Consider the following 18,005-nt stretch of genomic DNA (forward strand, 5'->3'; position numbering starts at 1 on the left):
AGTGGGGGGGGGGCAGGGTTTTCGCCGCTTGGGGACTGGCTGGGGGTCGGTCGGCGGGGGGTGAGCAATTGCCCTGCGCATCATTTGTACATTCCAATCCTTTTATTACTACTGTTGTCATTTTATTAGTGTTATCATTATCATTATTAGTTTCTTCTTTTCTGTTCTATTAAACCTTTCTTATCTCAACCCCTGAGTTTTACTTCTCCTGATTTTCTCCCCCATCCCACTGGGTGGGGGGGGAAGTGAGTGAGCGGCTGCATGGTGCTTAGTTGCTGGCTGAGGTTAAACCACGACAGCACGAAAAGAAAATTGTTCTCTGTTTCATCCTGTTACCCTGCCTCTATATTAAAAAAAAAAAAAAGTAGCTGAAGAATATTTTCTGGTAGAAAAGTCAAAACATTTCCTAGCTATGAATTCAGCGTCCTCTGAATTGATAAAAGCAGGGTTGCTTTCATCTTGCACTGCTCAAGAGGAGGCCCTAAAGAACTGCAGGCAGTTTACATTCTCCACCAGCTGAACACAGGAACTTACTCCCTCAAGCTTGCTCCAGGAAAGAACGAACATCACCTTGACTCTGACCAAAAGTTCTTCTTGTGAAGCAGCAGGTTTGTAGAAACTCTTACCAGGGTACACGATACGCTTCTCCTGCACAGCCTGGGGCTCCCGTTATGGAGTTGCTTGTACATAATGGAGGTGGTAATATGCCAGAAATATTTTTTCCCCCCAAGAGTTGGGCTCTTCATTGAAAATTAGCATAATTCCTGAAGGATAAAAATTACTGCCTTGTTGAGAAAAAGTTGTTCTCACTAATTATAATAATTCTGAAAATTCTATCAATTTTCATCAATACAATGATCCATTTTCCTTTTAAATCTTGCTCCGCTTTTCTCCTCAAATTACTTCTGGTGGAAGTGAGTGCCACTGATTTAATGAAAAATGTTCCTATTGGATTTGAATTTATCACCTCTGCTTTAAAGACAAATATAAAAACTGGGCCAATAAAGTTACAAGACAAAAATAGAAGTTCCCCATCCATTTTCTCTGTGTTAGTCATAACTGTAGCTATTTTAGCCGCTCATTCTTTTCAATCTCTCTATAATATTTCTGCTGTCTCATTATTTTTGTTATCATTTTCCAGACCTTAAGGAACTTGCAGTACAAGGTGTTTGCCCATGATGCCCAGAACTCAGTTCTGGACTAATCCAGGTAATTTTAGAACTCAGAGTTGTGCGAATATTTTGCTTTCTTTAACTATGCTGTCCTTTACATTCAGAACTGAACTCCATTTGTCACTGTGATGCATTCCACAAGCTTGATAGGGTACCACTAAATTTTCCTTATTTTTTTGTGATCTTGACTTTAATAGCCTTCGCCGTTTTCTATTTCACCGGTCATTCCTTTTCCAGATTAATTAAAAAAATCCCTTATAAATTAAAAAAAAAAAAAACCAAAAAAACCCCAAAAAAAAAGCCGAAAAAACTATTGGAAAACCCCAGGGCATAAAGACGGTTTTGCAATTTTACAGTCTAGTATAATAAATTGATAAGCAAATTAGCTATTACATTGTAAACCTCTTCACAGGTATGTACACATGGCCCAGAAGGACAAATATGCTATTACCTTATGAGGATTTTTAACAACTTACTATCATGACTCTTATATTACCGCCAGACTCTTAAATAACAGCAAAGGCCTTTTATTGTGCTCTGAAAATAAGCTTGATACTGACAAGTTACAGCCAAGATAGAGTATCTAGGAAGAACCTAAGTACTTCAGAAGTAGTAAAAGGGGTAGGAACTCTCCATTAAGAATCTTAACAGATCTTGGCATTTCCTCTGATTTAAGCACAGAAGTCCCATTCGTGTCAATGGAGCAACTTCTGTTAATGGTCTAAATGCCAATTTACACAAGACATGTAACCCAAAATCTGCTTAAGCTTACCCATTTAATTAGCATAAAGTTAGTGAGAGTTCTAGATGGAGAAGCATATCCATCTTCCTATCCACTTCTTGAAGTAAGATTTGTACAACGAATCTTATACGAGCACACACAGAACCACAAAATACACAAGTTCTACTTCCCCAAAGAGCAGCAGCAGAAACTGCAGACTTTTGGCCAGCCCAGAAACGGCTGCTTTCCTTCTTACCTGTAAGGCAGGAAGGAAGCTTTTACAGAGCGCCATATATTGCTCTTCTAAATTAAATCACTGTTCGTCCTGTTGTAAATGCAGCGTACTAAAGAAAGGTACTCAGAGAACACAGGGATCGGCACTGGATTACTATCAATGCAGCACTTTAGCAAAGCCTTTAACGTTACAGCGGCCATACTTTCTTCCTCTAGCAGCTGAGCTAATCCCAAAGACCATTTCAAAAGTCTTATTTTTGCTATCATTTAAGAAAACAGAAGTTACAGAGTACTTTTACTGCTATCAGATATTATTCCTCACGTGTGTGAATATTAATTTATGATTGATAACCCACACAATGGAATGGGACATAGATGTGGTCCCTTCATGGTATTTCAGAACATGAAGGGCTTCAATTCATCTTCTCCTTCCCTTCCTTCATGATATCTATTAACTCATCCATAGGGAAAAATATAATTTCTATCTAACAGTGAAAATCAAATGTCAAACTCTTCAACATATTATCAGACCATCCAACAGCCTGACCCTGCAAAGACTTAGCTTTAATCTTTATGGGCTGCAAGTATCCTCTTGACTCCAATAAATGTAGAAGAGAAGCACATGCGTGAACTTTAGCAAGGCTGAGGAGTCTGGGATTAAGGGCTACTGCTTTTGTTTTGGCAAATATACAATCCATAATACAAAGCATCCATGGAAAAAAAGCACAAATCTTTTAGCAATTCTCCCCCACAGTTCTCCACCCACCTCACACCAGAACAGAAATGCTTTGCAATGGGCAGAACTCCGACAATTTGCAGGAAAATTAAGGCAACGGTTCTACCCGCTTTCTGCAGAAGTTATTTTGGCAAGCTCACGCTTTAAATGCCAAGCAGCATTTAAGGATTTGCTTGGACATGTGAATATATGCATCTTATTCATCTTAACAAAAGAGAACTCCACATACTTCGCTATTCAAGCTCACCAAATATTTCAACTAGAAGCTGCTGGATTTTCATGTATTTATACTGTATTAAGTACCCAGCTACTTTTTCAAACCAAGATTACATTTCGAACATTCATTTTTCAAAATCAATGCATCTAAAAGACTTGCTGAACTAACAAAACATGTCCTGCCTCAGCCCATTTCTTCTTGTATTGTCATAGCCATTTCCCATCTGAGCCTGCGTTACTTCAGTGGTCAGCATTTTGGAAAAGGGAAGTTTCATTTTATAGTTAAAGATGGTAACATGCTCCTAGTAGCTTTCTCAAGCTGATGTTTATCAAACTTCCTTTTTAAAAATAAGAAGGTTTGTGTCCCTATAGTTAGTTATTTAGCAACTATACTGCAGAGTACAAGGAAACCATCCCCCTGCAAGATTCATTTAGGCAATGAGCACATAATAATGCTGTTATGTCAGCACCCAACACCCTAAGAGGTATGTGTATACTCTTCCCTATAAGTAAATGAAGACTACAAAGACTTACAGTATCAGCACATAACTTCTGTGAGGTACACCAGGGCGTGACATGGCTGTACATTTGCAATTGCAACTGTCCATGCTCGCGTTCTTCTCCAACAGAAAAAAAAAAGCTCCGGGCCACTTCTTTTGACGTGAAAGGAAAACAAAACTGAAGTGATAAATCGCTTTAGCAGTTTTCAGCAGGTTTTGACCCACCCCCCCTTTTTTTAAAAATAAATAGAATGGAGTCCATCCTTAAGTTTCCAGATTAAGAAGTATTCTTAAAACTAGTTACATACCCAATTACAACCCTTAAAACACCACCAAAATGCACTACAATATTCTTTTATTTAGTTTACAGAAGAGTCTATCAGTACAGGTTGCAGAAAGAAAATGTTTAGTGCTATTTACAATTTGTTTTAAAACTCTGCTCTATACAAATTTAATTCTGATCAGTATGAACAATATTTTTGTAAATCTACTGCATATAAAGCATTTCATCAAAGCAGTAACAATGAATAAAATAAACTGATTACATTTGAATGATGCCAATCATTCGAAAAAACAATTACACAGAACATCTGTAAGAGTTGTGGACACTTAAGTACAGAACACAATGTCAACCTGTGACTCATTTTTTTTTTTTAAAGACTAAAGCTATTTATATGGAATATTGTTCTATTATACTACACGCCAATCTATATTTAACTTCTATAGTTATGTATTTTATAAGATTTTTATTAAATATATTCTACACATATTTGTAATTTCACCCAGGAAGAATTCCTCCCCAGTGAAAAAATATAAAATCTTTTATATTTTTTTTTATTTTTATTTATTTTTATTTTTTACAGGTTTAGATGAAACTAGCTCATGCTTTAGTGCTGTGCAAATTTCTTTAGCATATCAACATTTAAATTATTGATATGAAATAAAAGAATGGCATCCTTTTTAATTATGTATGCCTTCAAAAATCAGCTTCTGATTTTAATACAATTGCAAGCACTAATACCAAATGCAGATTACGTAAAGAAACAAAACTAGTACTATGGCAGAGGTTTTTCTTTTTGCTTTTTAAACTTTAATAAGTTTGAAGTCTCTAATGAGTAAGCATGACACTGGACACTAAGGTACAGATAAGAAAATGACTGAAAAACACCAATTGCCAATATTCAAATACATAAAATTGATTAGTAAATGATGTTTTCTAATATTTATGCACAATAATAAAAGCCTATGAACTACAGGAAATTACCCCTCCCATATTAAGGCTAGGAAATGCACTCTCTGCACTGGTTTGTGCTGTCTGAATAAGCACTCAACTAACGTACAAGAGCAGAGTGCACGCAGTAACGAAAAAATCAGTTTCGTCAGCCCTCTACAGAGTGCTTTTAAATTACAGGCACATAGTTTTTTGTTTGTTTGTTTGTTGCAGTGAAAATATATATAGTTAGACTTGGTTTAGTTAGTATTCTGTGCCAGTTCGGCCACCAAGGTTGACTTAGGTAGAATTGACTTAACACTTTTTCCTTTGATTTGGCCATAAGTGAGATTTAATTATAGATATACTATTTTCCAGTGTTGCATTATACATTGTAGGTTATTACTAGGTGTCTCAAATATTGTTAGAGATTGTTGATGAGAAATATACTGTCAACCATATTTAGTGCAAATTGCATCTAGAAAGCTTGACTGGTTAGATCCGGTTAATGGAGATTTTTGCGGTAGCAAAATGATTCCTGCTATGGAAAAGAACACATTAACTTTTCTGGAGATTGAATTCTTTCGAGAACTGATATACTGTAAGATTATTCAACAAACAAAAAGCAGGAATTTAAAAAAAATAAACAAACAATGAAAGTGTTCATAGATCTTTCTCTTTAAAAAAAAAAAAAAAAAAGACTAATGAGACAGTGTTCGTGTAATATTTCAGTTCCATGGATTTACAGACAGGCTCTTCCTACAGGTGTTTGAAGCAAGGTAGGGCCTCTTCTATTCCAGCAGCATGAAAGACAAAGACTATATTACATCACACTTAGCAGGTAAAGCTAACAGGGTTTACAGGATTACACAGCAATTGCTTTCTCCAGTTTTTTCACGGTTCCTTTGACCTGTGGAACAAAAAGAAAGTTTTGCTTACATGCCATTTCTAAAGCAATTAGGTTGTTTTGTGTGTGAGTATGCTTGATACAAGTATGTTTTTTATTATTTTTAGTAAAAAAATTATTTATTAGTATACACATGCACACATAACTGAAAAATAAATCAGTAGTTTTTGACAATAAAACTGAAAGCTTTTAAGGTTTGAGTAAATTTCTGCATTCTACAAAAATGCTAAACCAGAAAGTTAATTTCTTAGTTTTCTATAAACAACATGTACAAAAGCATTCCATTACTTGCTTCACAAAAGACCACAAGGACTTGACTTTTCTCTGCTATGAAATACTCAAAAAGCCTGTAAGAGATCTGACTGCTTTGCCATGTACTTGAGTAGGAAATACCTCTAGCGCACAGCGTACCTTGAGAGTTTGGCTCTGGCAATGTCTCTCTAGCCACCAAATGCATCACTGTTGTTTTGCCAAAAGGAAGTTTTAATGCTGCAAAAGGCAAAAGGGAAATTTATCAATACAATACAGCAGTCGTCTTTCTTCAAAATACCCAACTGAAACTAAATATAATTGGATTAGCATCTGTTCAAAAGTTATACTGTTTGGTTTGAACTGCTTACTAAACAGATTTATGAAGGGATTTCTGGCTAAAGTTTTGTAGATCAAGGTCTTGGGACCTGATAAGAATCACTTAAAACACTGTGTTCTTAGAGACATGATATTCCTGTTAGGAAACTTGGCCTTCCTCTTTTGAGTAAAAGTAGAAGTGGGCATTCATGCCAAGACTCAGGTGCTAAGCTCTCTTTACTGATATGAATGCAAAAAAGTGGCTAATTCAGCCACTAAGTTGTTACTCCTGAGACATCAAAACACTGAGCCACTACTACAAAACAGATTTTCCTAAAACATACTTTGATTCATGATACAGGTTTTCTGAAATACAAAATGTCTGCATCTTGCCTTTAATATTAATCTGTAACATCAGTTGCATGTGAAAAATATAAAATTTAGAACATTTTAAAACAGATAAGGTAGTTCTCACAATGCTGCCTTTGTGAGCTTTAGTAACACAAAATAACAAAATTGGAGCTTTCCACAATTTGTTCTGCTTGTTTCTGAAACCGAAATGATCATTTTCACATTCTAAGTATACCAACACAGTGCTGTATTTGTGGTTTTAGCACTGTAGTATGGTATTTATCAAAACTTCTAGTTTCCTTGAAACGAAAGGGTTCTCTGTTGCTCATGATATTTAGCAGATTCTCATTGCCAGATTCAATATTCTGAACTTTGACTTCTTCTAATTATTGGGGGGTGAGGGGGATGGGGGTTATTTTTACAAGTTCTTTACATAACTTTAGTTTTGTTTCCTCTCTCCAACTCTTAAGATTAAGCATCTTCCTTGATTATTTTTCAGAGAAATCTAAGGTAAAGATGCTCTAAGTTTTGTCCTCCCCCTTTATAGAGGAAAAAAAGTTAGTGATAAATGTAACAATAATTTAACCCTAAATAAACAAGTCATTTGGACTTGAGTAGAATTTGTCTTCTCAAATTCAATTTACATCTTCTATTTTCACATACAGTGCACCAAGGCATTTTAAGTGAATAAATTAATAATGAATGTCCAATAAACCTGAATGTAACTGAAGAGAAAAATGCCTCTATTTTAATCACTACAGCATAGATAAAAATTCAGTAATAAAAAAATAAACAAACAAACCTAGTATTTTGTTACTACTTGTATTCAAATACAAGCCTACAGCTACAACATTGCTATTAAATCATGTTCATTGCCTAAGTATTTTCTGAAAAAATGCAAGTTACAATTAAAACAGAGGTGTAAGCATTGCTTGCACAGCTCCACAAGCTTCTTTGAAGTAGCTGTACTTTGGGAAAAGCCATCTCTACAGAAAGTCAGATCTGAAAGTTGCTTAGTTTACTTGATGCACTGCCTGTGCCTGCAACTACAAGTTATTGGTAGCTTAAAGTCTGACAAGGATGAAGTATTTTGGGTACTTGATTCTGTGGTACAACTGAAAACTCTGCAAAGAGCGTATTAACAGTCCGTTAAACTCAATGGAAAAGGATTGTCTTCATGAAAAACTCTTACGAAGCCATTACAGAAAGAGCAAAATAATACAAACTAATCACATTAGGGACACCTTTCACAAAATCAAGATACTTGAGGATACTTGATTAGTGAGCTGTGGAGATTAATTATTTACAGTAATCAAGTAAAAATATGCTAATACTTCAATTAACTAATTTCAGCTAGTAGTTTGCATAGTTCACACAAGTTCTTATTAGCAATTTCCAGCTTCTTGCTTGGACCACCATGACAGAATCTGAGCACCCTAACCTATGCTCAGTAATCATTTCTTGCTCTTGTCTTCATTCTCTCAACCCTTTCTCTCACTTTAACTAAACTTATATTTAATACCTTTCCCATCTGCTTAATTCCACTTCTATTCCAGATCTTCTATTGGCAGAACTTACTTTTCGCCACCGCTTTCGGTATGCGTATGGCACAGGGTGGGTTGGCTTCCCTTCCCCCCTTCCCAATAAATAAGGAAGTAAAACATTGGTGGTCATACCATTATCTAACAAGAAATGGAGAACTGTCAGTTATGTATTACCTCCCTTATTAATATTATTTCAAATGCAAACTGCAGACCAAATATTTAGCTAAAGGATGAAATTTCCTGTTGGAAGCTGAACAACAGACTCTGACTTGCTAGCTAACTCCCCAACCCTTCACACAGGCAGGACACAACAAAACTGTGGCTCAAGCACCGCAGGCAAAAGCGGCATGGCAACCTTTATAGAGGGGTCTATTTTTCTTTGCCACTTCCAATGCCATTAGCTCTACTGTTCTTGTAGTGGCAGTCCATTCAGAGAAGCTGGCAAAAGAGATGGTTTCTTTAAAATATTTTTTTTCACTCAAAAGGCAGTTTTTCCTATCAATTTGTCATTTTTTCAGGCTTCCTAGTTTATAGGAGTCTCAAATTCATAAGACGCTATGTCGACATGTGAGGTTACAACAAGAATGTTACAATGTCATTTTTAAATGTGAACAAAAATGGACTCCTGTTAAAAAAGAAAACACCAAACTGATTTCTTGGAAACTTTTGTTTCACTAGTTGATAAAGTACTTTCAGTACACGGTAGGTCCAAATTCCAGTCAATGTTTCCTAATTACTTAAAGCAAATAAAACACTAAGTGCTATAACTCAGTTATAGACAGCTGCAGATAGAAAAGCTTAATGGAACCGTATTATAACAGCATAAGAAACTAAATATTGTATTTAGCAAGAAATTCCCCCCCTCCTCCCTTAAGATAACTAGTTCACTTAGGGTTACATCTAACGAACACCATAAACTGAAGCAACAGTCTTTTCAGGCTGCTTCATGAATTGCTGTTCCCCTTTCGGCTGTATAATCTTACTCTAGATAACTTCATTAGTACTGAAGTAAGCCAATGTTTTAGGGATTTTTTTTTCCTTAAAACAATACAGCAACAAAAAGATCTTTGAAAAACACTAATATACATATAAGATCCTTAGGGTAAAATCATGATGATTAAATTGCAATGCATGAATGATTAAGAATGAACTAAAATGCCCTAAATCCAAGTAAGTGTTCAAAATCCATAGACCTGAGTTAATGCAAGAGTCAACAGCATGCAGCTATTATTTTTCAGCTTAACTCGTTAACCACTATATTAAATAAATTCTCAAAGTTGTTTTAGATTTTAACAAATGTCACTAAAGGGAACAAGCACTGGTGGTCAAGAGTAACACCTAGAGATGAATGGCAAAGAAAATCCCATTTAGCTATCCTTGCCTGGAAAATACAGGGTAAGATTAGCATCTCTGTAACTGCAGAGATGATCCAAGACTTAACGTTTGTCTTTCAACCCTACTCGAACTGCTACTAGCTGCACTCATTGGCACTTGGTAAACATACAAATTAAAGGGTGAATAAAAATTTCAGAGTTCTCCCAGCTGAATTGACCATGATCTTGTTTGTGTATATAGCAGCATTAAAAATTGATTTATATGGAGAGTAAATCTATTCTAAAAGTACATCACTAGCCAACATCAGTAATGGTAGAAAGCAAATCAATAGCTATATCATCCCAGTCACTTCTTCATAGAAAGACCACCATAAGCAGTCCAGAAATATTCTTTTCAGGTTCACCTTAACTTCAGAAACATTTCATTACTGATTTTGTATTATATTCTCCTCTCTGTATTGCACTTAATTACCAAATGCATGAACAATCTGAACATACAGAGAAAATAGGAGTATTAATTTATTTTTAAACTGGCACAGAGAAGAGACTCTCATTTTGTTTAGTCATTGATATAGTTGATATGCACACTGGCAACTTTTATCTACACAAGGAAAGATCATTGTTATAAATTTGTGTCATATCTCTATCAAAGATACCCATCAAAATACATAATTCTAGTAAAAACTTGCCACAAGGGGGCATAGTTGAATTGCATTTCCTTAGCATATGACGTGAAGCCATTTACTTTTGTTTTCACATAACTATGCAATTGTATCCCTGGGAGAGCACTGGACAGCAAGAATGCTTCCCCTCATTCTCATTCATAGGGTGTCTTCCTTCATTGCACTAAGATTTAAAGTATTGTTTAACCAATTGTCATAATCTTTATCAAGCATTTTAAAATGCTTAAGACATTTATGAAGAAATTTACCCTGCAAGTGCAGTGTAAGCCAGGTGGAGCAAAGTATCCATTTAGAAAGACAACAAATAAAAGCAGTATTACTGTTCCTTTATGCAAGAGGAGACTTGACTTACCAGGTGGTACCTCCCAAAGTTTAACAACTAGTGGTAACAAGATGGAAAAATACACAATAAGATACAATGTCACTCTATGTAGAAGAAAAATAGTACATAGCAAGCCATACTGTGATCTTGAACAGTAAAGTAGTATTTACTGCACTGTAAATAAATATCCCCTTTGCCTGGCTGTAACATGGATGAAAATTATTTTCATACCTCCTAGTGTCACATTGCCATGAAGAAACCTCCCTTGATAAATAAGCCGCAAGATATTTGGACTGCTGACTTGTTCTTCTTCCCAATCTGAAGAGAAGAGAGAGAATTTTCACAGTTACGTTGTCATAAAAACATCTTTTGTTATTTCTCTCACCTTTACCCAGGAAGAAAACTAAGAACAGGACTCTTTTGCACGGAATGCTAAAGAGAGAGCACTGAAGATACAGAAGGATAATTCAAGGCGAGCACCCCTGAAATCTATTCTTAATTTTACTATTTGACATTGGGCATTAAACACAGAATTTCATGCCTGCAAGCATAAGTACTACTAACTTACTTCACAGACTGCATGAGACATTTAGCACATATATCAAGTCCTACACAAAATATTTCATAAATGCAAGTTGCCTCCTGAGGCTTAATATCCACTAACAGCTAAAACTGCCTTTATTTCCTCCCATTCAGAAGATTCTCAAGCTGTACCCCTCACCAGTTAATTGTCTAACTGGAGCTGCTCTCCAGCAATGCAAAGCGGCCACACACAGAGCAAAAGCGCATGTGATGGGTCATTTGAAACGGGATTCTCAGATCACAGCCCTGAAAACGCTCCGCAGGCTGCTCAGCAGTGTTTGATGATGGCCAGATCCAACCAGTTAAATATCCAGAGGGGGCAGTGACCTGAGCAGCCCTGACCGGTCACTGCGGAGAGCCTGAACAGAGGGCTCTCGCAGAGCACACACTGACTGATCCATTTGAAGGAACTTCTCAAAGGACAGTCCGTGGATGTTTTTATGTGGCAAACAGCGATTCGGGAAAAGCAAGCACGCGTTTTCCTATAATGCATTTCCTATAATGCTTAAGCCGTCATAAATAATTTATAGGCTTAAATGATCTTTTCCTACTCTTTTACTGTTCCCTGTCACAATGTGAACAACAAATAAATATGCACTTTGCTTTCAGAACAAATACCATAAAACCTTGAAATGCTGAATTTAAATGGGCTCTCTGGGAATACAGCGTTTTCTGTTTCTTAGCTGACCAGATATCTGGCAACAGCTGTTCACAAATGTTCTCTCTTTCTGCTTTTGTAGTGTTTATATACCAAAATGAATATTCAGCAAGGGATCACGACAAGCAACAGAAACCAACCTGTTCACTGGGAACATACAATTAACATATGGGCAGTAGCAACTGGCACCACAAAAGGACAAGAACTGAAAAGGGGAGAAGGGGAAGCATTTAAAACAGAAGCCACGGCTGCGGAGCGTGCACGGAGAGGCATCTGGTGCGGAAAAGCAAGCAGGCAGAGAGGCGGGCAGCAGGAGCCATCGCAGCCCCAGAACACGGCGGAGGCAGGGCTGGTATCAACAGCAGACGCTGCAATATCCCCGGGTGCTGCCATGTGCCTAGTTTATAAGATTAGATCAAATTAGGCAACCAAAGCTATTTGAATTTCAAGTATTTCCACTCAGGGTCTGATTCAATTGTCTTGCAATTCAAGCACATGCCCTTTTTGCTCTGCTGTGAAGCCGGCTACATTAGGGATCTGAATTATCACACTGCTAGAGTAAATGATTTTTTGGAAGACACCAGATTTATTTAATTTTTTTTTTAATCCATACGTTCTGAACTCCACTGTACTATGGCTGTAGAGAGAAGTTCAGCCAGTTTACAGAGCCACAGTGACGTAAAACAGCAACCAAAAGAAGACAAGACTATATTTTGGCACAGGTATTTGCTCATTGTTAAACTGCCAATTTACTCATCCTTTTAAGTTTTGCTTCTTGGCTGGCAGTCTGAAACATGTCTTTCTGACATGACTTCAAATTTTAATTTCCACTGATGACTAAATGAGCCAAGGATAAAATATTTACCTACTACTTTAAAAAAAAAAAAATTCAGCAGATAATTGCTGTACAAGAAAAAAGTTAATATTATTTAGATGAAAATGGAGAGGAGGAAGAGAGCAGGTAACCTACCTAGATGATATACTTTAATACAAATTTGGCATTTTCCACTACAAGTCAAGATATCTTTAATTAACAACTGTATTGCCAAAAGAGGGGAGGAGAGGTTTCCCTTAATCCTGCCAGCATGTGACTGAAGGTATTTCATGACTTTTTTTCCCCACAAGATCATGACAAGTCAAAATGGTAGTAAAAACAATAATTTCCTATCATCTCTCTTTCAAGGAAACTTTAGTCTTCATCAAGATTTCTCAAGACCTGTGGCAAAGAGCAGCTCTCAGTGTTGAAACAGCTACTGGGCTAGTATTTGTGAAAACATATACACTACTCTGAAACAGATTTTTCCTCAGTCTTTTAAATTGACACTATTCTTCTTTGCACAGGCAATTAAATATTCATCAAGATTTAGAGCACTCTCTCAGGACAGCAGGCATTTAAACTGAGGCTTCCATGTCCAGTTCTACTTTTCTTGTTTTTTAAAAAAAGAGACTTTAAAGTCTGGGTTTCTTCCCAAGTCTGAACTCAGAATCTGCACTTTCAGTCTCTTCACAAGACTGGGAACATGAGACCACATGTTCAGGAATAATCTTGAGTAAGAAGAGAACAGTTCTGCCTTTACTAATTCAGATAAATGTACGCAAAAAACATTTGGTCACAACAACTATGTTGTAGGCACACATTAAAATGCGCACAGTAGCTACACAGTTGCTACACCAACCACATCTCTTAGTGTAAAAGTGTTTTACATCTGTACCTAATACTTTGGAGGACTAAAAACCTCCTCCTTCATTACATATTTTACTAAATACATAATGCTGCGTCCCAGCAAAACAAACAGCAAGCAAGTCCCCTGAAACCCTGTTGTTCCTGACCTCAAACACCAGTTTAAGGTCTAAAATACAGATTATCAATACTAAATCTTTGGCATGAACTATCATCCACCATACCTCCTTGACAAAGGCACCACAGAAACAGATAATGCAATGTTTTAGTTTGTATAAATAGTAGTCTTTTTTAACATCAAAACAGTAACCCAAATGAAGTCCTGTACCAAAAGAAGCATTTTCTTTCACCATATGCAATGCTATGTCTCTCTTCTGGCTGTTTTCCCATGAAATCATAGTCAGGGAGAACAGAAGCACTTTGTTTTTGTGGAATTATTCACATATGTGAATACATATCTGAAGTTTTCAACCCCATTTTCTGAAGCTAGTATTCCTGCATAACACCAAATATATTCACACAACCAACCTCTGTTTCCCTCAGTCTTTTAATGTTTCTTAAATTGTTCTTTTATATTTGATTTTTTTCCTGGAAAAATATCATTATTACAGATCCTTTCCAAGATAAGGCAGTAAGGAAGAAGTAGTTCAGACTCAATTTCACTAATGCATTCCTGTGACATGCCATGTTTTACATTAGCTGTCCTCACATAAGAGGTTTTATATCTCCAAGATTTCCTCACGCTTACTAGATCCTCTAACAATATTGATCAAGAAAAGCATCTAAAGATAGGGGGAAAGAAGTACTTCAGTTTGGGGAAGCAAATTTTAGAAATAAAGTGTGAAATAGTCCAGACATCTAAAAATCTGCCCAACCAAAGAAACAGGGAAAAAGAAGGCAAGACGACAATTGTATTTGTATATAAATCTATGCCCAGATACACAATAAACATCCTTAATTTGAACACTGAGAACAGAGGTTGTCTTATTGACACTTCAGTCTGAAAATACAGGGAAGCTTCTAGCTCACCAGTTAAAAAGCCAAAGCCACACGGCTACTCACCCATTGGCCAGTTGTCATACACATGTTTTGCGATATCTGCAGCAGAGTCATTCGGTGAAAATAGGAACTCTTTCGTTTTCCCGCTTACCAAGATGAGGCGCAAATTTATCTGTAAAAAAAAAAAAAAAAGCAGTATTAGGAAAGTATCCAGAGAAGACTTAAATTATTATCTTTTTAAAGTTACTAAAAAGGTGCCATTGGTTTTAGAAGAAAATTGATCCAAAGTGATTTGAGAACACAGTTTAAGACGGTGTTAAAAATAGGGTCAGAGGGTAAATAAAATTTTGTTTGTTTACACATAATCTAGGAAGATTAAATTCTAACAGCTGGCATTTTTTATGATAAACACCAGAAGATTCTGATAGGTAGTGACTGAATCAACTGTGCCATTACAAAAAGCTTTCAGCAGAGTGTAAAAAAATTCCAGCTAAGACACACTGGCAACACGCCTTCTTGAATGAAGAGGAAAAATATAAACCTGAAAAATTAACCTGAACGGAGAGCACTAAAAATATCAAAATCTGCACCTGAATAGCCTGTGAGCCTCAGTAAAAGCCCTAGCACACTCCCTCCAGCACAGTATTTGTCAGCCCTGATCTCACCCACTGTATCTCCTACAAAACACCAGGGAGTCAGACAGCATCCTTCCTCGGTCCCAGCTGCCACAGAACTTGAATCCCTCTGCCAGTCTTCTGAACTTTGTTCCACCACTGTCTTTCACTACAAAGCAAAGTGGTTGAGATCCACATGCAATACAGTAATAACACCACATCATAGTTTTTCTGTCATCGATTTCCTTTATCTAACCATCGGCATCTTCAGCTATAATCTTCCTCTCTTCTATTTGCAAGTTACCGAGTATAATTCCTTTTCCATATAGCATTAAAATAACCTGTATAAAGAGCTCACTATGACATTACTTACAATGTAAAAGAGATTAAATTTTGGCTCCTCAAGCAACTGCTAGCAAGGTCATAAAATGTGTTTGGGTAGCTAGCACTTACTAATGCCCATGGCAAGTAGGAGTCTAGCTGCTTTTGTGTTTTGGCCTACAAGCCTAAATTGCATCAACTTTTAGCAAGACTTAGCATACTAACTGCTTGGATACTTTTTTCCAAATCACACTCTCAAACTGTGGCTCTCATTTTAAGTTAAGCTGCAACAAAGCTTTCCTTGTTGGAATTCAGTAAACAGTTTTCTAGATCAAATACAAATGGAAAAATTGACAGCAATGCCAAAGTTTTCAAGACTTCTTCAGGGTCAAAAATCTCAGCATATCATATCCACTGAACATGGCAGTGTTGCCTCAGTTACCTACTCACCACTTACTTCAGAAGCTCTCCAGACAGATTGTCTATTCTCTCTTGAATGCTTTGGCTTGGATTCATCCCACCTATCTTTAAGCACCTAATGTAGGTATCCAAATTACAGTCTCTATCATCCTGCACCTTTCAAGGTCAATAAAGAAAATGACACCTCCAAAAAGCAATTCAGTCTCTATTTCCAAGTGTAGCAAGGATAAAAAGAGTTAGCATAAAAGTGCTAGGCTCCCCTCCCTGTCCCCCTACTAACGCCCTTCAGAAAATGTGAGTTCTGCTGTTAGCCCAGGAAAGAAGCCAAGTGGTTGCTGTCTCTGAGAAAGTACCACAGCCACTGTAAGAGTATCGCTGCATAGCAGGAAATAATGAAAAAAAAACTTCAAGGAGAGAAGCTGCAGGAATGCTTTTTAGTCAAAGGTAATTATTCATAAAATTCAGAACACATCTGGCTATAAACGTTAGAGTTCCATTTTCTTTGATATTTCCAGAATGATTAAGGAATTACTTTCAAATCTCACCAAGATTTAGCAGAAAAAGCAGACCAAGTTCCACTATTCCTGTTTACTCCAAAAACCTGACTACTGTAATGAATTACAACTTCAAAATGTTATGCCTAAATTTAGCAATGGCCAGTCTATGTCCATTTGTTTTTTTGTTTATATCGTCTTTCAGTCCAAGTAGTTTCCCCACTCTTAGCTGTCTCTACCTGTGTATGTATAGACAACACTTACATATATGGTTTCTTCAGCTGGACTATGCAAAACAAGCTCTTCAACCTTCCTCTAGTGAGATATCCATTTCCCCATTCATCCCAAGAACCTGCCTCTGAACATTTCAATTTCCTCTCTTTCCTCCTCAAAACAGATGGCTATTTCTGAAGCATACTAAATGATGTCTCACCAGATGCTTGTATAACACCACCAGTAATTTTCTCTGTCTACTGGAAACATCTTCTGTGATTGTGTCCCAAAAGCACGTATACCTTCTTCACAACTGCGCCACGCCGTTTGCTCAGTTACCTCATAACCTTCTCTACTTTGATCCTTTCAATTATTCAGCCTCCAAGCTTATAACTGATATTTTGGCTGTAACAGCCTAAAGCACAAGGCTCCAAATGTCAACCCACTCCTATGGCTCCATCCTTCCCAGAGAAAGGAGGCTAGGTGGAAAGAAGTATTCTGCACCACAAAGATGTTTCAGATGTCTGGGCCCATGGCCTATGAAATCCGCTCCCCCCCCAATTTCTGTGTAACACTTCTTTCTCTCTACATTAAGAGCATTTTTCAAACTTCACGTCATCAACAAGTTTTAGCAGCAAGATCCCTTTACATGTACCTTTGTCGCTAAATGAATCAGAAAACATAAGACTGATCTGACAATTGTTCCATAGCAATTCCAGTAACAAGCTCTCTCTGAGCTGGTTTCCCCCTCCTCTCAGCTAGGTCCTTTATGTTAGGCCCTTACGCACACTCACAATGTCTCTATTAAATCCTAGTTTCTCCTATTTAACTAACAGTTTGCAGTCCGACACCATATCAGTTACTGTGTACATATTCAGATGAAACTATAAAAATGCCTATGTAGAAAATAAGTTCTTTTCATCAAAAGTCAGCTTGCCACGGCTCCAGCTTTCAGAGGTGTGGTGTACTGCGCTCCATTTTACTTTCTCTATACCTCATTATCTTTAATTATCTTTTAATCGTTAATGCATCTCATTAAAACACCAACATACCGCCAAAAATTTAGGAGGTTTAGACTGCATCACAAACTGTTATTGTACTTGGGAACGGGCCACCTGTTTAAAAAACAAACCAACCAACCCACCCCAAATATTCGGCAGCAGTGCCTGCTGTAGGCACTAGTGGTGAGGAGCTTCTTCACCAGCAGCCCTCCTGTCTCTCGCTCGAATCCCCCGGCATCCATTTCCTCTAACTGGCTCCTGAGACACCCCCTGCCTTAGAGCTTGCTCCCTCTGGCCAAGCAGTCCCCCACCTCTGATTTTATGCAGGTTATCTAAGGATTTCTTTTCCTTCATCTCTGTGCAGTTTATCTGTGGTGGGGATTACCTGTTTTGAAGATCACAACACTTTCCTAGGTAGTAAACATAATGCCAAACCATCAGCTCCCTAGAACTGTCTGATTTGGATCCTACAAGGAGATGATTAAAAAAACCCCAGAAGATTAGTCCTGCTCAGCACTTAAAATA

General features: G+C 37.1%; 1 protein-coding gene across 1 annotated transcript in view; it reads right to left on the reverse strand.

Moving 5' to 3' along the window:
• Nucleotides 1-3,917: 3,917 nt before the first annotated feature.
• UBL3 (ubiquitin-like 3) overlaps nucleotides 3,918-18,005 on the reverse strand; it is a 57,864-nt gene continuing 43,776 nt past the window's right edge. The window contains exons 2-5 of the mRNA XM_010572705.1: nucleotides 14,481-14,589; nucleotides 10,729-10,815; nucleotides 6,108-6,185; nucleotides 3,918-5,699 (exon numbers count right to left, since the gene is read on the reverse strand). Of these exons, the coding sequence (XP_010571007.1) occupies nucleotides 5,647-5,699; nucleotides 6,108-6,185; nucleotides 10,729-10,815; nucleotides 14,481-14,589 (327 nt within the window). The 3' untranslated portion in view covers nucleotides 3,918-5,646. The remainder of the gene's footprint in view (nucleotides 5,700-6,107; nucleotides 6,186-10,728; nucleotides 10,816-14,480; nucleotides 14,590-18,005) is intronic.

This window comes from Haliaeetus leucocephalus, unplaced genomic scaffold (genome assembly GCF_000737465.1).
Source record: "Haliaeetus leucocephalus isolate CR32 unplaced genomic scaffold, Haliaeetus_leucocephalus-4.0 Scaffold351, whole genome shotgun sequence".
Classification (NCBI taxonomy): Eukaryota; Metazoa; Chordata; class Aves; order Accipitriformes; family Accipitridae; genus Haliaeetus; species Haliaeetus leucocephalus.